General features: G+C 42.8%; 1 protein-coding gene across 7 annotated transcripts in view; it reads right to left on the bottom strand.

Moving 5' to 3' along the window:
- Positions 1-1,599: 1,599 nt before the first annotated feature.
- NUP188 (nucleoporin 188) overlaps positions 1,600-22,230 on the bottom strand; it is a 29,071-nt gene continuing 8,440 nt past the window's right edge. For 4 of the 7 annotated variants that reach the window (XM_054220720.1, XM_054220721.1, XM_054220722.1 and 1 more), the window contains exons 12-44: positions 22,011-22,100; positions 21,365-21,430; positions 20,713-20,832; positions 20,104-20,230; positions 19,828-19,983; positions 19,346-19,472; positions 18,625-18,712; positions 18,464-18,540; positions 18,176-18,290; positions 17,708-17,828; positions 17,399-17,465; positions 16,845-16,973; positions 15,676-15,809; positions 15,164-15,270; positions 14,154-14,360; positions 13,335-13,504; positions 12,921-12,990; positions 12,193-12,260; positions 11,355-11,550; positions 10,757-10,834; positions 10,309-10,394; positions 9,750-9,895; positions 8,400-8,581; positions 7,819-8,019; positions 7,055-7,147; positions 6,682-6,840; positions 5,762-5,899; positions 5,259-5,360; positions 4,222-4,554; positions 3,486-3,617; positions 3,274-3,344; positions 2,697-2,826; positions 1,600-2,464 (exon numbers count right to left, since the gene is read on the bottom strand). In XM_054220720.1, the coding sequence (XP_054076695.1) occupies positions 2,294-2,464; positions 2,697-2,826; positions 3,274-3,344; positions 3,486-3,617; positions 4,222-4,554; positions 5,259-5,360; positions 5,762-5,899; positions 6,682-6,840; positions 7,055-7,147; positions 7,819-8,019; positions 8,400-8,581; positions 9,750-9,895; positions 10,309-10,394; positions 10,757-10,834; positions 11,355-11,550; positions 12,193-12,260; positions 12,921-12,990; positions 13,335-13,504; positions 14,154-14,360; positions 15,164-15,270; positions 15,676-15,809; positions 16,845-16,973; positions 17,399-17,465; positions 17,708-17,828; positions 18,176-18,290; positions 18,464-18,540; positions 18,625-18,712; positions 19,346-19,472; positions 19,828-19,983; positions 20,104-20,230; positions 20,713-20,832; positions 21,365-21,430; positions 22,011-22,100 (4,257 nt within the window). In that variant the 3' untranslated portion in view covers positions 1,600-2,293. The remainder of the gene's footprint in view (positions 2,465-2,696; positions 2,827-3,273; positions 3,345-3,485; positions 3,618-4,221; positions 4,555-5,258; positions 5,361-5,761; positions 5,900-6,681; positions 6,841-7,054; positions 7,148-7,818; positions 8,020-8,399; positions 8,582-9,749; positions 9,896-10,308; positions 10,395-10,756; positions 10,835-11,354; positions 11,551-12,192; positions 12,261-12,920; positions 12,991-13,334; positions 13,505-14,153; positions 14,361-15,163; positions 15,271-15,675; positions 15,810-16,844; positions 16,974-17,398; positions 17,466-17,707; positions 17,829-18,175; positions 18,291-18,463; positions 18,541-18,624; positions 18,713-19,345; positions 19,473-19,827; positions 19,984-20,103; positions 20,231-20,712; positions 20,833-21,364; positions 21,431-22,010; positions 22,101-22,230) is intronic. The other 3 variants (XM_054220726.1, XM_054220723.1, XM_054220725.1) reach the window with 3 other exon arrangements.

Here is a 22,230-nt window from a genome sequence, read left to right on the forward strand (position 1 = left end):
AGAAAATGGTGTCTCTTCCCTCAGAACAGCCAGAAGGAAGTCTGTTCTGGCAGCAGCGCTCCCTTCCCTCTGCATTAGAAAAGAGCACGTGGAAAATCTAGTGCTCCTTCTAACTGGCTCTTTACAGAAAGATTACACTCCCGTGGTGGTTAGTTGCAGGAGCCACGGTGAGCCACCCCTGGCCGAAGGCTGCTCTATGCACCTTTGTGGCTGAGGGGCAGGTAAAGGGACAATCCAGGGCTGAAACGCTGCTGCCTGAAGGGAAGGTATTGCTCTAAGACACAGCTGTAACCGACAGCATCCACTATTCTTTGCTGTCTGGCACCAAGGACTCCTGCATAGCCCCCTAAACTCTCACTCTACTGCTTGAGTAAATATCTAAAAGAGTGTATTACTTCTCCCTGAAGTCTCATTTTATCCATTCTTGTTGAACACTAATGAAGTGATTAGCATACTGCGTGTAACTTCAGAAGCTGTAACAAAAGGAAGGACACCGACAAGAGCTATCAAATTACAGCCCTAAGCACTACCGCACTTGCTTAGATGTCCTGAATTCTGGCTTTCCTTCCACTCCCCACAGCTACCCGTCACCACATCGCTACCTTCTCTGCAGTTCTTCGCTTTCAACTCTCCACGTTCGCACTCTTAGTTCCCCATGGCAGAAAGCGTCACCAGTTACGGGCAGCCCCATCTAAACGCCATCGGGCTGGGACTGTCCCATCACCTCCCTCAAGGACAGAGCAGCTCACCTGAGCCTTCGGAAGGTCATCAGGGCCCTCTTTCTCCTACTTTAAGACCACTTTGCTCCAGCCAAACAGGCAGCTCATTCAAATCTCTCCAAAGCCTCCAGGCTAAGTAAAACTAGATCCAAAAAAAGTGTGCTAGAGTATCACCGGCACTTAAGCGTACAAGGATTTAAAAAAAACAACCTCAAAGCAACATAATCTAATTTTCTCGCTCTGGTCTCTTAAAACCATTGTGATTAAAAACGGTTCTGACTAGTAGAGCAATCAAATATCTCTTTAGGAAAGAACTGGTAAGTTACTAGCTCACAGCTACGTTGAAATTTGATTTACCTTAGGAAAGTCTGTCTAGATTTCAGGCTTTATTTTAAGCAATAACCACTGACCTTCTCTTAGTGCCTCCATCCCACATGGAGCCTCAGAACGTTAAGGAGTCTGTTGATCTACTTGAGAGATCTGCAACAGCACAAGCGACTTCACTGGAGACAGTGTCTGTCTCCGAGCTGGAGCCTGCAAAGGACCAGCTTGGGCCTGTGCACAGAGCAATCTGTGCGTGGTCCACGCCATCGTGTGCAGAAGAATCATCCCTGAGGGGTATTTTATAGTGATGCTCGTTTAAAACCTCCCACAAGTTCCCCAACATGAGAGTAAGAGAAAGGGAGTGGGTGTGGGAAAGCTGAGGGAATCAAACCTTTGTATAATCGCTTCGAACAGTATCTGGATTGTCACTCACACGCCACAACACACATCACTGTTACCCGGGACTGCAGCCCAGCTGACGCGGCAGAACTGCACAGAAGATGCACAATCGGTGCTGCAGGCTGCCGTGTCCAACACAAACCCATGACCCAGCTGCTGTCTATAAAGGTTTTAATATCAGTATAAATAGGGCACAGTTACAAAAAACTGCAAGAACTGGAACAATGGAATTTTGACTTAAAAACCTTGAGTGAGGCCTTGCTCTTCAGAAACACACACAACACACAGACTGCAGGGCGAAGGGAAGGCGTGAGCACACATACACCATCTTGCCTTGAACCATTCAGTACAAAAATAGCAGTAGAAAGATGGTCTCTGAATTGCTGGCTGATCCCTTGGTTGTGCCTTAACTGGACTCTGACTGCAAGGGAGAGGCAGATTGCACCTTGTGTTAAGAGCAGAGTTAATGCCCAGCGGAAAGTTTGTCTCCTCTCTCCACCCAGCCACAGCTTCCCCAGCTGAGGTACAAGCTATAAAAATAAAGGTTTTGAGAGTTCAGCACTTGCACCCCGCCAGGATGCTCCGGCAGGTAGAGCGGGCAGGCTGTGCACGTGGGCTGATGGCTGAAGGGCCGCACACGGCTCTCCTTACATTCACTCTGCTACTGGGCTGCAAGAGTTCAACAGGATCTCGCTGCTGATGTTACAGCTGGGTTTACACCACTGCCCACACCAGGCCTCCCTCCCTTTCCCAGTCCTTGTTACGAGCTCTGCCAACAGTGATGCCTTCTGCGGTGGAGATGAATCGTTCCGCTGCAAGTCCTGAGAAGGGAGGCAGGGGCAGGACGGAATCTATCTCTGCACGTGCCGGACAAAGGCCTGCACGAGCTGAAACAAAGGCTCCTGCCCCTCAGGACCCAGCTTGGAGGCCGACTTTCCTTGGGGAGAGGGAAGAACCCCGCTGGCAGGTGAAGAGGGACCACCACGGCGGAAGTAACGAGACAGGCTGGAGAGCAGCGTACTCTGAAATTAGAAGCACAGAACAAGTTAGCTTCTTTCAAACACATGCCCCTCTCCCTCCCCAAACAAGGTGCCAGTGGCAGAAGGACAGGCACCAGTACGTGCAGCCCAAGGTGCCTAAAGCTGCTGACTCACGCTGCGGAATGGGCTCTACTGGGCAGGCAAAGACAAATGACCTTCTCCCACAAGACACATTTGCAGTGAAGAGCGAGGAAGGATGGTACAAGCTGCTTACCAGCTCAGAGCTGAGCTCCTGTTTCATCCGCTGCTTATCACGGGGGTGCACAGCTGGGTCTCTCAAGAACCGAACAGCCTGGGAGATGAGCAGGTAGAAACAGTTTTCCATTGTAAACATGAGCAGAGACCTGTGCAGAGAAACACACATCAGCAGGAGCCAAAACGGTCAGCACACTCTAGTTTCAAAGTTACATACTCCTAGAAAGACTTCACACACAGGGTACACATGGGGTAACCCTGTTACTGTTCACACTCTGCTCAAGCAGGGATACCCAAAAGCTTTGGTGTGCAGAGCAGAAACAATTCTTGGCCATCAGGGAAGTCTGATTTAAATATACTGGTAAATAAGCATCAAACAACTCTCCACACTGCATCTTAGGATGGGATGGCTTCACACACCCTCCCCAAAAAAATCTCTGCTTGCTTTGGAGAGCTTCTGATGGGCTACCTGAACTCCTTGGATTCAGAGTGAGCAGCTCGGAAGCTACACCATTGTGTCTATGCCTCAGTTCTGATCTGAGGAGCGTTAGGTTCTGCTCCTTGTCCACGACTAAATCAAATGGCTAGAAACTTACTTGAGGGTTTTGGTTCCCTCTTGCATATTCAGCCCTGCAGCCTGAGGGAAAGGTTCCTTCTTCTTATCCAGCTTGGAGGGAAAGAGAGACAGGCGTTAGAGACAGGAGATGCAAAAGAAGAAACACTCCTACTCTTCAAAGTATCAGCTGAATAAGCGCTCTGAGATGACCGCAACTGCTGGTGCACTCCCAGACAGAGAAATGTCAAGTACCTCTCCCAGCGTGTTAAGGGCCACGTTCACTGTGGCGAGGAGGGTCCCAAAGCAAGGTGCGACATCCGAATCAAAGGCTGGTGTGGCAAAACTCAAAATGAAGAGCACGTTGTACTCGGCAAGGTCCAGCGACTGCACAGAATCGAAAAGAGGAGTGAGTGAACCCTGTGGCCATGAGTATGCTATTGTCATTCTAAGTGCAATACCTAGTCTCTTTTTCGTATGGAGAACTAGAAGCTCTGAGATAATTTCCCACATCTGAAGTATACAGATGGAGCAGTAGAGAGCATGCTGCACAGTACTGCACGATCAGACTATCTGGCTCTCCTCACATGAATGAACCTTCTCCAACTCCCAAGCCGTACAGCTTGCCCCCAAGTGGCAAGCTAAAGTAATGACTCTTTCCAGATTGTTTTTAAATGCCCAGGCTTGTCTACCCAGACGCGCAGGAAAAAAGTTAACTATCCAAAAATTAGCAGCAGGACACTGACAGAATCAAGGATTAAACCTTCCTTTTCTGAACTTGGGGCCACGAGGTCACACTGACACAGGAGGATAACAAGAGGATGTCTTTTCTGAAGAGTGACATACTGAGGATACAAACCGATCTGGGTTATCAGTCTGCTCCAGTAAGGTTACACGTACACACCCTTGCGCAGATCACGCAAACCCTCAGCCAAGCCTTCCTTTCACTCTGACCGTGACTGATCCCTCAGGGGAGCTCCTTGTGTCCTACCTTCCTGCTTTGTGCAGCTGAGCAACTGAGAGATGTATGGTGGGGTCCACACAGACCCAGAACATCACTTGGCATGCTGGAAACCGCCCCCGTCAGGGAGCAGCTTCTCTCCTCTTTCTCTACCTGATCAAGGAGGATCTGACAGACATCAGGGGTGAAATGGCGCAGGGCAGCAAGAGTTTTGCTGAGGATTTTCAAGAGGCTGTACTGGACTGTAAGCAGCGCTTTCTCTTCCGCTGCCTCTGACTCAGGGCTGGGATGTTTGGAGGAGGCTTGGGGATTACGCTGCACTCGGGGAGTCACACTTGATGGAAGGGAATCACCATTTTTTGTCTGCAGAGAAAGAAAAAAAAGAGATTCTTGAATACAGGTACGATTATTTTGCACTACTTTCAAGAAAAAAAATGCTGTGAACAAAAAAAGGAATGAGGAAATTAAGTACCAAAGTCTGTCACCCGCTAGAAGCACGAGAATCTAACACTTGGTGTGCATCAGGGGAAGCACTGCATTGCAGGGAGGCAGCTGCAGAGGCTATTTAGATTCCACATTCCAGAAAAAGAATCTCTAATGAACACACCAAGACTTTGCCATGCTGAACTAAAACATCAGTAGGAATGCATCATCTCCACCTCATGAATCTAAGGATTCCCCAAGAACAAGAGGTATCACTCCTTAACAAATTAAATCAGATCAAGGACAACAGGTCAATGATGGCTTAATTAACAGCACTACAGAGTACCACAGCAAGGCAGCCTTCTTGCTGCAGTGTAGGCGGCTATAAAACGGTAACAGCACCATTCAAACACAGGCTCCTGTTTCTCTAGGACTGGCTTTGTTTGCACAGTCCAGAGTTTTTAGAGTGCAGACCACTCTGCACTTTTTTCTTTGCTGTGGAGAAATGCAAATCGTAACTATTGATGATTGTCAGTAATCACCACAAGGATTACTGACAATCTTACTCAATATCCAAGAGCCTGGATATTGAATAATATTTGCCTTTTAACAGGGAGCACAAGCATGCAACACTCCTAACTTACAGTTTGGTTTAGGGTCCCCATCCTCACCTGCAGGTAGTGCTGGAGCATTTTGCGGCTGTGCAGGAGGGAGGTACAGGCCTGACACAGGTAACACAGATTCACCTGAAATAAATAAGGTGAGGAGCAATCTCTTAAAAGCTCAAAACCCATCTATTCACTGCCACTGGTGGAAGCCAGAAAATTCAGTTAAAGAGAACACTGTGATCATAAGGGATCACTGCAGCCTCTTGATTTCCTAGTATTTTCCGTGAGTCACCCAGCAGAGAACTGAGAGTAAGACACCCAATTCCCCAAGTTATTCTTCCAAGCTACCGTCTATCTGTCCCCAACAGTTATTCTTCTTCACTCAATTCAGACAAGGTACTGGCAGGACAGACATTTAAATGACCTCAGCAATAGTTCCAATTAAAAGAGTAGGTGATACAGTGCCATTTTCTCTTAACGCATGCAAATCCCTGCACTCCAAGGCAATGTACTATCCACAACAGTATCCCAATTCCTACCTGCATATCTCTCATGAGCTGTGGCAGGTGGAAATGCCACTCCTTTGTGAAATTTGAGAGCTGAAGAATGAAACCAACAGTGTGATCGGCCTCCTCCAGACAGGGCAAGCTCTGTACTGTCCGTACTGCATTCAGGCACTGGAAAGGAGAGAGAAGTAAATCAGGGTGATTACAGTTAAATCACAAAAAGCCCATTCCTTTCTCTAGAAGAAAAAGCTGAAGATGCAGAGGATCTGCCATTAGGCACAGAAAATGCATTCATGAATGTAGCAGCACAGCACATGAGTCAGACTCAGAGAACTTTATATTCTTAGTCAGAGGTCAATGCATTTCATGAACTGCGCTGCCATACAAGACGACTGCTATTTGCCTAGGCAGCATGCTTATAAACAGGTAATTCAGCACCTACATACAAACAGGACTCTTCAGCACGTCTGCACTGACGCACTCCAGCCAGTACAGGTATTTCAGTCTCGCAGCACATGAGAACTTGACAACCCAAATGGTGATTGAACCCTGGCCACAGCATTCTCATTATTTGAGCAAGGCTGAGCCGAAGCCACCACCAAAAATAGTTCTCATGCTTTTCTTTCAAGAGCAGACAGCCACAAAGCGGTTCTCATCAAACTCTCACTTCTGTTACTGTGTTGAGCAGGCATATTAAACACCTGGAGCAAAGTTATAACCCCCTAGAGTCACCAGCTGGTGACTACCCAGCTTTAACAAGTATCATAACAATCATCCCGGCCTGACTGCAGGGCTTGAATATTCTATCCTCTTCTTCCCACTACCGAACTATTTCTACTGTAAATCTTTCTGTGGCAGGCGCCTCTTTTCAATGCCTCTGCACTTTCTGACATGTTTCCACTATTGCAGCACAGAAGCCAAGTGAGCCATCATAGAGCAACTATGTGACATACCTGCAGAATCCTCTCTTGATGGACACCAACAAAATCCAGAGCTTCTGTCAGGAAGTTGTATCTAAGTGTTTTAAGAAGGCGCTCCATCAGTGACATTGAGAGACGATAGACCCCAGGCCAAGATGGGGCATCCAACGACTTTCGAGATGAAGCAGATGTCTGAACAAATCAGATACAAAAATAAATTAGTTATTTACACTGCTTCCCAGTGTGGCACAAGCCACAAACCCTTCACACCATTCTGGAAGTTTCCAGTCTCTTGGCTGCTGGCCTCCCAGACTGGGAGGGCTCCGCTGCAACAACAGCCCACAAGGCAAGACAGGACAGGGACACGCTCCTGGCACGTTCCCACCCAAAATGAAGCTGCACCCACCTGAACAGCTCCGTTACTGCTGAGCTGGTACACGCTCAAGAGGGGCAGGCAGACACTCTGTGTGACACCAGCTCCAGCCACTGCTGCTGCTCCCTACAAGACACAGAACAAACTACTGTTAAAATCTGCACACCGCTCTCCTCTCTGGAACTAGAGAGACTTATTTTGCATTAGATATTTCTGTCCTTTGCACTGTCACCACCCTTTTAGAGAGCTTTCATCTACACACAGTTCTATATTGTTAAAAATTCAAGAAAAGCAACACTGTTCTTCCAGTAAAATCTAACCTGCATAACTGTACTATGAATTCCATTTTGGTATCACCTGGTCTGGTGACACCCAATCTTTAAAAAGGGCTGGCTTTAGAACAATCTTGCTTTCGCCTAAAGCCCCACACAAGTTGAATTTGAAACAGATAAATAACACTTTATTGCAACTAATGAGAATGTAGATTCCAACACTTAATGCTGTTTTAACTACGGGGGGATGATTTGCATTGCAGAAGAATAGATTCAGTGAAAGTGCCTGCTCTAAATTACAGGTCTGCTCTGGCTGGCTCAGCTCTTCCATCTGAGACATCCCATTATCGAGAAGAACAAGGCAAACTAAGCAGGTACACATACAGGCCCTACAGCTTGCCAGCCTCTAAAAAAACCCCTTTATCTATAGATCATTGTTCAGCTTCATCGCAGACAGAATAACGAGATATACGGTTCCTATTAAAAATGTATAGTTATATGCTCTCATTTCTCTGCATCTCTCACCTGTTGAGTCCTTGCTAAGGTCAGCAGTAAATGCAATGAGGCCTCTGTGAAGTGAAGGTTTTGTTTAACTCTGAGGCTGATCTCTAACGCGGCGAAGATAGTAGGAAGCACAGGGACTTTCCTAGTAATTTGTAGCCAGTAATCTCCATCTTCATCAACTTCACAGAGCTCTTTAGCCAGATGCAAACCCAGAACACACACCTGCAGACAAGGAAAGGAGAACGAGGTACAGACTTGACATGGATACCAAGAAAATCTTGTAGGTATTTACTAACACAACCTAAGTTCAATCATTCTCAGAATCATAAATGAAGGCATCCAGTATCCCTCACACTATATTCTGCACACTTCCTGGCTGTATTAGCAATCGTGATGTTTTTAGCACAGATCTGAAAGAGAGGCAACAGCCAATTTCCCAGACTGATGTGTGCCAAAAAGACACGGAGTAATTCTGAAATAGAAACTGCTGAAACTTCCTTTGAAAGCGGCAGGCTGCAAGGGAAAGTTGTTCCAAACATACACGGAACTTTTTGCCTAGAGAAAAGAAACATGGCTGCAAAGCAGATGAACAGGTCCTTTACCCCATCTCGCTGGTCCTTGTGTTTAACTCGAGAGGCATCATCTGTTTCCATGCTGTCCTTGTCATCTGCAGCATCTCCCAAGGTCAGGCTGTGTCGAGTCTGATCAAAGAGTGCAATGACCTCATCTTGGAGTGTTTCACACACGCTCAACACCAGCTGGGAGTACTGTGGGATCTCATTCACTGTGACACACACAGAACAGACAACAGTTAACACACAATCCTAGTACTTAGGTTTCCAGTTTAACTGATAACATCACTGGGCCACATTTCTTGGAGTTAATATTGATTCTGTTTTCGTTTCAAAACCTAAAAAACAGAATGCGAGGAACTGTGACTAAGTTAGACTATTAAGTCTAGGAGGACATAATAAGGGATTAGACAGTCATCTGGGTAATAAAAACATGTAGTTTTCCCACGAAATCATACAAACTCATGACATTTCAAGGCACAAATCAAGCACTGCTATGGACAGATTATTCCATAACTGCTCACTACAGCACTTCCTACCCATTCCGCCAGATTGCTGGTACTGGCCAGTGGGTGCCGTCTACGTTCTGTGAGTCCATATAAACACTACATTCTCATCAAAACTACTATAATAAGTTGCACCACCTTTTACCAGCATGACTGTAAACTCAAATCCAACAGCAAAGAAAAGCATTTAGAAACACCCCAACCCTCCACTTTCTATTTATTTTCCAAAATATACAGGCTTGCAGAGACCAAGCAGTGGCACAAGGACTACAGGGAAAGGTAAGGTGATACAATTCTCAACACCACAGATGCCCTTGTACGTGTTGTACAGAGAAATACTGCCCAGATCCCACTGAGGGTCTTCACGTGCTACTGCAATGTTAAGATACCCACAAGCGACGGGAGTAATGACCAGACTCGTTTCTCTGGTTTATAGAAAAGGTACCCTCAGAAGACTTTCTTGTGCTTGGGTCATTATCTCTAACTAGAAATTCACGTCAGAATCTGAGCTCTACAATCACGTTATGAGATGGCATTACTAGGGTGTCCCTCCCACACCTGCTGAGCTATTTTCAAAAACACTTAGGAACCCTATTTTGCCTCTATCAAACTGATCAAACGCAGAGGTTATTGTTGGGGAAAGACAAGAGAAAGGAAGACGTGCGCATACTGTGAATGATAAACCTCATCTCTTTGTAAAACGAGCTAAAACAAGTGAGAAAAAAGTAGAGAAGTCCCACAGGTTGGTGACTATATTCAACATCCTCTACCGCTACTAACATCATACATATTTTTATCTTGGAAACACTAGAGTGTTAGGGTGTATTCAGCCATGGCAGCCCTGCTCTTGACACTTGCACATACACCACCTCACCTTTCATCTCCTTCATTTGCAGCACAGTGATAAGAGCTGAGAACACTTTGGCTTTGGTTTTCTCCATCATCTGCTGATCTGCCTGTAGCACTCCCTCCAGAATCTGCGTCAAGGAGTTTATGATTTTATCCACAGAACCCAACTCGCTGACAACAAAAAGGGAGAGCTCTTCAGATTAGACAAGATCCCTCAACAAATATATTGGTTTGACTGAGCTGCGTGGATCATAACTTATATGATCCACACAAATGAAAACAGTTCTTACGAATAAACTTTAAGTCACCACCTGGATCTCACTAACGACATTGCACAGTACAGTGAGAATGCAGGACTGACTACCACAAAAGCTTTTTTGATACTTTTCACCAGCAAGCAGGAAGCCAAACCATAACTGTGTTACTACAAGATATTTCAGCAACAACCATTGCCATGACATTTGCCATCCCAAGAGAATTCTGTGAGGCTTCAGTTTCCTCCCCAAATCACTAAGGCAATCTATCACTACAGCAAAACACTGAAATATGATCTCTGAAGATTTTATATTCAGCAAAATACCTACCTCTTCCACTGTTTGAGCAGGATCAGAAGAAGGGTACATAGCATAGACCCCAGCTGCAGACAGCATACTGACATGGGAACTAGAAGCTAAAAAGAAATACCGCAAGAGTTACCGTTGCAATAGTCACATGTAAGAACACTTTAAGAAATCCCCAGCCCAAGCACCACCACCAAATGAGCAGGTTTGCTCTTCAGCAGCTAGCAGCATCAAGGGAACCAGAGTCAGGACCCTCTGCAGGGTCACCCAGTGATGACAAGAATAACACATACAAAATAAAGATTTGTAAGCAGCTCATCAGTTGAGGGAGAGAGATTTTGTTACAGCCCAATTTCACAGGATCAAAAAAACATTTACGATGGCAAGCAGCTGCATAAATGGAACTCCTCAGAGCACGGAGGAGATGAGCAATTGGGAAATTAAAGAACTGACAGAAAGCAGCAGCACCTACCAAAACCTTGGTCCCATCTAGTACATCCAGAAATAATTGCTGACGAACTGCAGAATCAGTCAGATGCATTATATCCGCCTAAGATCCACAAAGACAGAGATCAATCAAGCACAACAAAAGATGCACCTTCTTAGCAGTCTAATATCAGTCTACTGTTCTAATTTGTTACTTTAGAATTCACCAAATTTTATAGCTGCTGAGTGATACAGTTTTACAGAAATCACGGAAGTATTTCATTAACAGTTGTCAAGAAGTCAGCAATGACTGATTTCCCTAATGGTGCATCCCTGCGTCACTTGACTCAGGAAAATCTCCTCAGGACTACAGAATTACTTAGAATTGCTATAAAAATTATTTACTACCTCCCTCCTCTGCTCAGACAGACAACACGTTCATTTTGATCAAACCGCAAAACACCACCTACTCTAACCTCTTGTACCATGCTCGTGCCAACTTGTGTTGTAAGCATATATACCAGAAAATTGAATGAAAAAACAGCAAATTCTTCATTACGGTTTAGCTGTCTCCGAGAAGCTGACATCGTACTATTCAAAATGTTAATTTCAGACTATCATGAAAGATAAGAGGTAGCTCTTACATGGCTAGTAGAGATTATCAGCAGCATCCGCCAGGCTGAGATCAGCATTTGATACTCTGTCACAGAGGCACAGCTGCTGCCCTCTGTCTCTGCCACGTGATATGCCAGTAACTTCACGTATTCTGACCAATAGGCAAAGCGCTTTTTGGTGGAGAAATTCTTCAGCGTGTCTTTCAGGGACTGATCCAGTGAGCCCCTGACCAAATCAAGAGGAGAAATTATCTTCATTTATTCTTTGGTCAGAAAATAGACGACTTCTGAGATTCAAGTAGGAAAGCCAAGGACACAGCTTGCAAGTGAAGGTTATTCCGCATTTTAGACCTGTGCAGGGAATCCCGCTTTTTGCATCAAATGTGAAGGAAAAGCATGATCCCTGAAGAAAATCTATGATTTTCTTTTCTTTTTTTTTAAGCAGCAATTTTAGATAATAGTGAGTTTTCAGCATTAAAGGGCAGTTAAGTCCAGGAAAACAAAATGAGCAGGAGAAAACTACTAAAATGTTATTCAACAATCACTATAGTAGGTGTACTTAGCTTAGTTTACAATTAGTTTTAATAAATACTGTATATTCTCATTCCAGGGTACAAGGAAAATACTAATACTAACATTTTCACCTATAGGTTGCAGAAACACTGTAACATCTCTTTCTGCAATTGGTGATTGCAAGAACCTCAAAGGCACTTTTGTGATTTGTTTATAAATCACTGATCCTCCCACATTTTCACAGGATTACATGTACTTTGTCACTCAAAGCCTGCGTGGTCTATCAAGATTTAACGCACACAGTTTAGATAATTAAAAAGTACAGGAATGAAGAAGAGACTATCAAAAGACTCACTTGACAACATAGTAGATCTCCAAACAGATTATTTTCATTATTAAGGCACAGGTATCCAAGACACTCAGCTATAAAGACAAAAAAGAGTAAAATCTGAGCAACTAGCTCTGCAAGGTGAATGGAATTCTAATTTACTCCTACCCATATACTTGCAGTGACTGATACTCCAAGTTTTGCAGGAGTCTTGTTTCTCCCACGATAGCAATAGTTACGTCATTTGACCATGGACTGGTGATAATAAGGAAAGAATTCTGTGTTCAAAGCGTCCCTCTGAGCGAGAGCACAGGACTTTCATAATGAAGGGAAAAACTCACACAGAAAGGAACAATAACAAGAACCTAATCTATTCCTCCTTGATACTAGTCAGCCTGAGCTATGCCTAAAAAAATAAAAGAAAAAAAAAGGAGTTTCTTCTGACCAACAGCACATGAGGTTTAGTACTGATACACCACAGACAGCACACCTTCCAAAGAGTGCTACCCCAGACACTAGGTAACATCTATTTTTGTTCCATATGTGAATAAAGAGCAGAGAATTTCAAAACACAGTTCATGGCTGCACAGTCTCTGCAAAGCCAGAAAGCATTCACTTCATCTCCTGCCTGTGTTTAAACCACTTGTTCACACTTCCTTTTAGAAAACTGCAAGCAGAGGAAAGAGCCATATATCAGTTGGAAACCTCTTCTGAGAAGTACGTAACTACCTTCACTTTGTTTGGATGTAACTCACCTCTGATGATTCTGAAGGCGGAGGAAGGGTCCCAAAGAGGGGATTGGTTAAATTTTCCCAAAACTTTGGCCTAAAAGATATATACAGAAGTAAAATCAGATATGTCCCCAACACCACATGCCTAGCAGCATTTTGACTGTTCCAAACTTCACAGAAAATATATACTTTGCTAAATAGAAGCTTATATAACTTTGTACAAAAGAAACAGATTGAAATATATTTGCTTCTGAACATGCACATACAGGCTTCTCATCTTCTTTCCTGAGAGACTAAGCTGAAAGCCCATACACCACATACCCTTACCAGGGCACACAAAGACTAAGACACAGAAGTCCCTGAAAAGTCTGACAAACCAAAGAAAAAGTGTTTTGGAAAAAAGGAAGGAAAATGCATTGTAGAAAAACAACAACTTACTTTGTCCTCAAAACTAGCATGGCGCTATCTCGACGGTCCTGCCACAGAGCATGCAGGAAGGCAATGGCAGCACGATGCAAGAGGGGAGGGCACCAGTACCTCTCCTGTTGTTTGGAGTCTATCAGCTCTAAGACTACTTGGAGGCAACTCCACTCCCCTAAGCTGAATTCCTAAAGCAAAAGGAAATGAGAGAGGTTACATTGCCACAGAAGCACCATGTAGGCACCTATTAAAGCAGAATGTGCTTAATTCCACTTGAACAATACACAGACAAATAAATATTGAGTACATGATGCCGTCATATGTTTTGTATTAAGACTACAGGGAATGTAGTCATAACACAGGAGAGAAAAAATATTTTTAGGGGAATAAAAAATGAGCTAAGCTAAGACTTAGTAAAACCAAGTGCCTTCAAAAGGTCCCAACCCAAAATGACCTTGAACTGCAAAGCACCAGAGTGGCTATTCTGCAAAATGGATATTCTCCATCGTACCTCAGTCTTCAGCTTTTTCACTGACTGGCCACTGTCAGAGTCAAGCGAGTGGGCCACAGGGATCTTTGGTCTGACACAGCAGAATTTATTTTAACTCAGTATCTGCCTTGAAACACTGGGGAAAGTTTCCCTTTGGTTATAGGGAAAAGCGCAACTGGGATAGCAGCACATCCATTAACTGCAAGCACAAGCTGCACTTATCTTTACAATAAGCACATCAGGTTACATGTAAGAACTATCAGATTTTAGAGACTAGTGCCCTAAGACTGCTATGAATGTTACAATAAAAGACTAGTGAGTCACTGGGCAAATATCTGCTATTCTACCTTTGATCCATCACTACCATCCTTCACTTCCAAGTTCAGGAACAGCTCGATGAGCCCAGGTTGTGTCTCCACTGCAACTGTGAGGAACTCCAGTATCATGACCTTAATACGCATGTCCTCAATCTTGCTCTGCAGGCGGGTGAGGAAGGCATCACGGATGGCAGCAGCATCACTACCAAGGCAGGCATAAACAGACATGGGAGCAACCTGCAACAGGAAAGAAACATCAGAAGCAAGAATAACAAAACTCTACAGAATGCTTTTTCTCTACATAAAAGGTGATTTGCATTTCAAATTGAAACCCCAAAATATTGAATCTATGAACATATGTGAGGGAACTCAAAAGTATGTTGTTGTAATTAAGCAGGAAGAAACCTGTGAAGATGACCCAAATTTTCCTCTCTGGCAATTCTGCTCTATCCCTCACCTATTTCTCAAGGTTATGACAAAAATGGAAAAGACAAAGAGAAAACCAGTTTTGGAATAATGTTTCTTGAAATAAATAAACCCAGAGCTGGACCTATATGCTTTAATAAAACTGCAAATACATTCTCGAAGTATAGTAGTCAAAAAGAGTAAGTCTAAAACACAAGGTTGAAAGCTCACAATAAATACTTAAACAGGATCCTCTTCTGAGAAAGATGTAAAAGTTCCAGTTAAGAAAGTGTAGGAACTGTATTTAAGAGTGTGATTTGAGAAAGTTGCTCAAAGAAGTGGAAAGAGATCAACTGGAGGTGCAAACACTTTGCAGAAAACACCCCACTCATATGAAGCCTCTCAGTGAGATGCTAAGCGACTTCAGAAATAGCAGAAGATTATGTTAAAAACTAAGGGCCCTTTATGTGATCTTTAATGTGCTCTAACTTACAGCTTTCAGTCCACACTGCCTTCAACTGACTTGCATTAAGCTCACTGATACAAAAAAGCCTAAATTATTTTGAAAGAACTTCAGTGGTGGAATCAGTCACAAGGAGAGAAGCAAAGGAACACTTGTCTGAGTCTCATCTTACCGTAGCCAGTCGTTTGAGCAATTGGATGGCCAGGCGTGGAAGTGCAGGGTCATGCTTGTGGTAGATGTATTTCGCCAAGACCGCAATAAGATTGTTTCCATGAGCACCTGAAAGAACACAATTAAAATCAAAGAGAAGAAACTGCAACAAGATGTAACTATTTACCAAATAATGATTTCCACAGCAGAAGGTGAAAACTATGTTATAGTCTTCCAGAAGAACAAGGCATGGGCCCAGCCAGAGGTATTAATGGCAGCTGATTCACTATATTCTGTAATTACACCCATCTCATTACAAAGCAGCAAACACGCCATGTTTGCTTAATACTTCAGAAGATGTCCCAGAGGAGAAGAATGCCTTAGAGGAAGGAGAATAAGCCTTCTCCCATCACTAGAAACCATTTCTTGGAACCTTGAAATCTTAACTACTGTTTGCAATGAGACACACACTGACTATTTGCAAATAACAGAAAAACATAGCTTCCCAGGCTGCCCCCACGGAGAAATACATACCATGCTGAGTAAGTGCCTGTTCTAATGGAGATACCACGCTAGAAGGAGGTTTCAACCGGATGACATTATTGGTAACCGAGAATGCCAGCTTAACTGTTTGGATCAGCAGTTGACCTTGGCCTTGTGACTCGTCACTGTGTTTCCAAAACGAAACCAAGGTAAGTAACTGTGTTAACAACTGACATTTATTACTTGCACAACATTCAAAGAGGAAATTCTATACTCTGTCAGTCGGGGATTATAAGACATTTTTACTCAGACTGACATGTCACCACATAGATGCTGCTGAAATCCAACACACACCCCCCAAAATCCACAAAAAATATTGTCTAGCCCTCCCCAAGTTTTCAACATCAAACAAAAAAGAAAAATAGCCTGACAGTCAGTTGTCACTTTTTTTCCCCTTTTGGGGATATAGAGACTTAAAATGCTTTAAGACAAAGGGAGAAACATTTACAGAACCAGTATCACAGAAATTATAGTGTAGCCAAGCTGATGAAGAGATAAAACTGGTTCTAAGTCTGGTATTTTCCTAAGGTTTTCCTTATGAGATAAACATTCAACCACAGCTAAAGCAAAAGATTCAAGCCTCAGTGAAAGCCGTACAAGGAAGTTAAGGCACTCAACACTGGAGACGTTTTCAATACTTCCAGAGTACACCAAGCTGCTTTCAGAACCACCCTGCAAAGACTGATCATCCCCCTAGCACTTCCAAAATTACAGTTCAAGCTTTATTACAATTATTCATGAGCATAGCTTCACTTGAACTCTGGTGTTACTTAAAGACACAGAATTTCCAACATTGGCTCTCATCATCTTGCTTCCAATTCACTCATTCAAACTTATAAATTGTGTTCAAGTGAATTCTTTATTTAAAAAAATGTAACTGCCAGCAAACATTGAACAACTGAATACATTTACACCCCCCGGCATGCTCCACATATCATTTAGAAATAGAAAACTGAAACAACTGCATGAAATGGATAGTGTACAGCAAAGGCTCATAGAGATCCGGAAAAAACAAGGTTTGTTCCTCCAGACCATACAAGGCAGGCTGCCATGGCTAGCCACTACGCCGATTCCCTATTAAGTGCAACAACTAAAGCTACATTTCAAATATTACCATTTGCTTCTTTCCTCACACTGCCAAAACAAAACACACCACTCACCTACTAGACTGGGAGGCCATTACCATATCAATAGTGTCCACACCAATTCCCATGATGTTAATGACAGCTTGCCCTGCTTCAGTGTTGGCCAGGCTGAAGATGCACAAGGACTGAAGGCTGGGGGCATTGCTGTGAGACAGGAACACAGGACATCATCACTAGGAGCACTTGCAGTATTTTCCCACCTAGCACTTAGAAAACTACCGCAAAGTAACCACTTAATTTCTACAACCCCACTGAACCCTTTTCTTTTCTCCCTTCTACTTTCTTCAGAGCGGATACACCAAATAGGAAACTGGATGGCAGTATGTCCCAGGAAATCTACTTACTGGTTTCTCTTTCTTCACCAGGTGTTCTTAAAAACAATGTCCCTAATCTTTTTCTACTCTTCCCATATTCAGGAACACTGAGAAGAACTGAAACCAGCGCTACCCAACCATGCCAGTTCATTCCTACTCATATACATTCAAAAACCGAAACAAAAAGATAGCAACAGAGCCCTCCTGTGCTGTAAGACAGGCTAGTGCAGATCTGAAACCCATCACCTGCCTTACCTGCTGCGAGGATCCATTTCAGGGCATAAATTCAGTATAGCATGGATCAACTGCAGAATAAGGCATCCTAAAACAGAGATGAAATGGATTACTCAGTTTTCAGGACTAGTTCCTAATATTTTCAGACAAATCACAGCATCTAGCAATACTGGCAGATGTACAAATCAAATCCCAAATGGCTGCTAGAAAAGGTATGATAAAAAAAAAAAAAAAAAAAAGGAGTAAAAGCTTCACACATCCTCTCTGAGAAGACAGGTGATCCTTTTTATCCCCTCCTCCTCCTTCTCCTCACACCCCTAACATCCTTACCAATTTTCTCTCTCACTCCATGAGAGTTGTAACGCCATTTGTGGTAATTTGGTAACATCTCCTTCAGGACAAACACAATGCAAGGCACAAGTCCTTGGCTCTGGGTGCTACCAAGTTGTCCCTGGGAGAAACAGAAATGTTATTGTTCCCCTTCTAGTTAAAAGGACAAGAAACCTTTTGCAAGAAGATATGCCATATGTCTTTAAAGCGTGAGAAAACTATTGATCATGGGGATATAGGTTTACAAGTGACTTCTAGTCTTTTGTAGATCAGATAAATCAAAACAGTTCTTTGAATAAATACGAATACAGAGCAAGCACAAACAGTAGCATGGAAGGGAGCGTCACGCAATGATTACTCATAGAGACCTATTTGTTGCACGGGGATCTCAGACACGGCTGTATTTCATTTTCCTATCGTAACAGCCTACAGCTGCCTTCATGTGCAGACCATTCCAGAAGCACTCACCCGGACAAGTGTTGTGATGAGGTTCAGGAAGGAGACGGTAACGCTGTACTCGCCTTGGGGCTGTTCTATGCTCATCAATAGGTTTCCATAGCCCCCAGCATTCATTCCCTCTGCACTGTGAAATGAGGAAGAGGGTTTATTACATGAATAGTAGGACTCCGACATAAGTGAGAGATGTCAGGTGCATAGATTTCACACTGGCAAAAAAGTTCTTACAACAGGTTACTATTAGGTTAGGCAAAAAAAAAAAAAAAAAAAAAAAAGCAAGGGCTGGAGGATCATGAATACCTAATCATGTGATTCATACTAGACACTGGATTGGCAACAAATGGTAAGAACCCTGTATGGTGAAGGTCAGTCCAAACCTGCAAGAGAAAAAGTACAGATATTCTCTCTCATTCACATATACATGTCTACTACTTCTCAAACCTAGAAGGTCATTTCCTTACCTTGGCTGGCATCCGAGCAGCCAGTACTGTCAAACAATTGACACAAGAAGCAATAACATCCACAGGGGGAGAGATTACAGTTGTCAGCCTAGGAAAAAGGAATATTATGCATAAAAAGCACCACCAGCTGTCATCTAGCCCATATACTGTTGTTTTGATCAAAAAAGCTTCTCTTTCACTGAAGTACACAAGTATAAATTATACACAAGTATACCTAACCAGGTAAATACAGACACCAGAGTCTGCACTTTTCAGTCTAGACTTGCCACCTCCCCCTCACACCTGAGTCAGATCAATTTACTGCAAGAGGCAAAGCTGGCAAGACAGCAGACTCTCACAGCGAACAGTAATTATGCAGCAGAACATCAGTTCCCAGGCAGTTATCACTGAGAGGAGAGTTAATAAGCACAACTGCTTTAACACCTGGAAGTTACTGCTCTTATGATATCTTTTATTCCCCTTCCATGTAAATACAGTTACAAATAAAAAAATGCCTTAAATGGATAAAATTGCCCAACGTTCAAGAAAGAAGTGGAAGAGAATGCATCAAAGCATTAAACAGCATGTAGCCAGAACTGAACACCAGTCTTGGGGAGTTCAAGCACTGAGACACACTTCTTGCAAAGCTCTTGGCAAAATTAGTCATTAGCCATTCTTCCAGATCATTAAATCTTCTCAGGTACCTCTGCTGTTAGTGACTTCATGCCAGTCAGTGACTTACCTCTGCAGGAGCATGTAGATTCGTGACGTGATTGGCAGAAGGCAATCTGCTATCGATACATCAGTGCTGATGACTTTATGAACCAGATCAATTATTGGCTTGACCCTCTGGCAATGCTGAATCACATCTGGGTAAAGAAAAAATAACACTAGAATGCAAAATCATACTTAAGCAGTAATCAAATCTGGAACAATGCACATTAATCTTACCGCACATCCTCATGATAATTCCCCCTACCAAAAAAACATTTATTTTATCTATCTCAACTTTTCCATCATCTAACATTTATCCCATCTCACTACACGCTTTTGGCCTTTTGCAGTGAATTTCACAGTATTATAATAATAATTAAAAAAACAGGTTTCTGGGAAAGTATTCCATGCTCTTTCAAAAGTACCCAGAGCTGTTCAATCCTACTATTAACCTCAAATTGATACAATTAACAACTATTTATTCTCTTTTATACTCCCAGCCTATCTCACCTGCTGTCGATACAACATGGAGCAGCATCTCAATCTCACAGGTAAACAGTGTCCAGCTGCTGTAGGAATACTCCCATCGTACCAAATAAGCCCGATCATCCAGCATCACTTGGCCCACTGTCCCCTGAGGTATCCGCAGATTTGTTTGACCTAATCCTAAACATTGAAGAACAGGTGAAATAAAGTCACAAATTTAACCAATGAGTTAGAAGCCAGATAAAGAATTAAATTCCCCAAAGCATTTCAAAAAGAAAAGCTTAAGTGCAGCTTCCTTACCAAGAGGATAGAGGAGCTTTGGAGCCTGTCTTCGCCAAAGCGTGCCATCTTCATGAGAGATAACATCAGGAGGTTTATGCTTGTACAATTCGATATAGAACGACATTTTATCCAGGAAACTGTACACCTGCATAAAGAGAGAGCTTCAACAATACAGCTAAAAAGCCAGACCTTCTCAAAAATTAATCAGCCTGTCATTTACAGGAATAGGCAAGTTTTCTTGATGTGGACAATATCCTTCTAATATGTCAACCCTACCAAAACATTATTAGACAGCCCACACGCCCAGAAAAGTCTCATCTAATGAATGAGGAACTTCTTACGAGTAAAGTACAACCTGAAAAATTAGGCAGTACCTTTATATTCAGCCATTAGAGTTAAAAAGTTTTCTAAAAGAAAGCTGACAGAAAACAGTGTCCTGCAACAGCACAGGACTAAAAAGGAGCCCTGTGCACTGTTCTTTGACAAAAGCTTGATGTCTGTTATCTAAAGATTGCAATTGGGATAAGCACATGGAATAGAAAGAAATAATCATGCAGCATTATCACATAGCACTTTATTCCTGTCTTAAAATAAATCACCTCCCGAACACCAAGAGAGATCCTCTACCTTTTTTGCAGTAGATTTATCAGACACAAGGGCTTGGAGCAGCTGAAGGAGAGGAGTAAGAAGATGGGGGAACATCCCACACACACTATCCAGGATAATACCCAGACCTGCAGTAGGTTCCTGGTGGTGGAAACAGAAAACAAATGTCGTATTACTAAAAAGAAATGCTAAAGTGATCTCAGTATAGCACAAGGATACAGTTCCTTTTTACATTGTACATTTAACATTAATCATGCACAAAAGTATCACTCCAGTCCTTGCACAGACTAAAGCATGAGGCAGTGTGCAAGTATAAGGCAGGAAGTAAGACTGTAATGCATTACATATCATCCTAATTCTGTGACAACAGAAACATAAGCATGATGCTTTTGCCAGCAGTTAGTTCAATCCTTGCAACCCCAGCCCTGGTTTAAACTATCACCTATATTAAAACTTGTTCCAGTATCCTTCAAGAGTAAAGCCAAGGCTGTACCTAAAAGGCAGGAAAGGGCAAAAATAAATCAAAGATAGATACAAATGAACACTAACTCCTCAGATTCTCCTAGAAACTAACTAAATAAATACAATCAGTCTGTTCCTTTCCTAAATGGGGATGTTTTATCGGGTTTTAGTTATGAGCAAGGTAGGTCAAAGAAGTTGCCAATACACTCACCGTCTTCCAGAAGAGCTGAGGAATGCTGGAAGCTGCCAGAACTTCACACGCAGCATCAATTATATCCTTCAAAGGAAGAGAGGACAAAGAAAATAAAACTTAGTTTATACAGGGTGATTTCATCCCAACCACATTCTGCCACATCTTTGGAATTTAAGTTTCCATGTTTACCAGCCAAGACATAACTACTCCCTCTAGTAAACACAGAAAGAAACACCCATCTCGCCCAAATCCAGAACACACAGCCAGCCTAAAGCCATGCTCCTTATCATAAATGACTGGCCAGGACAAATATATCTGCAAAGGGCTATATGATGTCTTCTCAAACTTGGAAATGAAGTATGCATTATTTCCATTGCTTTGTAAATAACACATCAACAATTAGTTTCAAATCCATAGGACTTCAAGTGCAAGATATGCTTTTTCATTATTAATCAGCCACTCTGCAGAGGTTTTTACTAAGTTTGCATTGTGTAAATGCAATAGGATAAACGGCAAATCACTCTTTTAGATCTACCTAAGTAACATAAAGTTTGCAGTCTCAAATGTAGGATTACAATTTAACAAAAGCAATTAGCACCAGTTATGACAGGTTATTTTAGATTAGGTAACAGAAAATTAGGTAACAGACGCCTTGGATGCGTACCTGCTGATTGCCCAATGTATGTAGTTCCAGTGATGTCAGGACAAAGGAAAGAAGCCCATAAATACACATACAAGCTGTGCTGGCAGTACACTGGAAAGAAAGAATACACAAGGCCATTATAGGAAAAACTATGAATTACAGAACACACTGTAACTGCACTCAGTCTGCTTTACAAACTGAGTAACTGCCTTTTTCATACACCCTTGCTGCAGTCAGCAGA

This window comes from Rissa tridactyla, chromosome 14 (assembly GCF_028500815.1).
Source record: "Rissa tridactyla isolate bRisTri1 chromosome 14, bRisTri1.patW.cur.20221130, whole genome shotgun sequence".
Classification (NCBI taxonomy): Eukaryota; Metazoa; Chordata; class Aves; order Charadriiformes; family Laridae; genus Rissa; species Rissa tridactyla.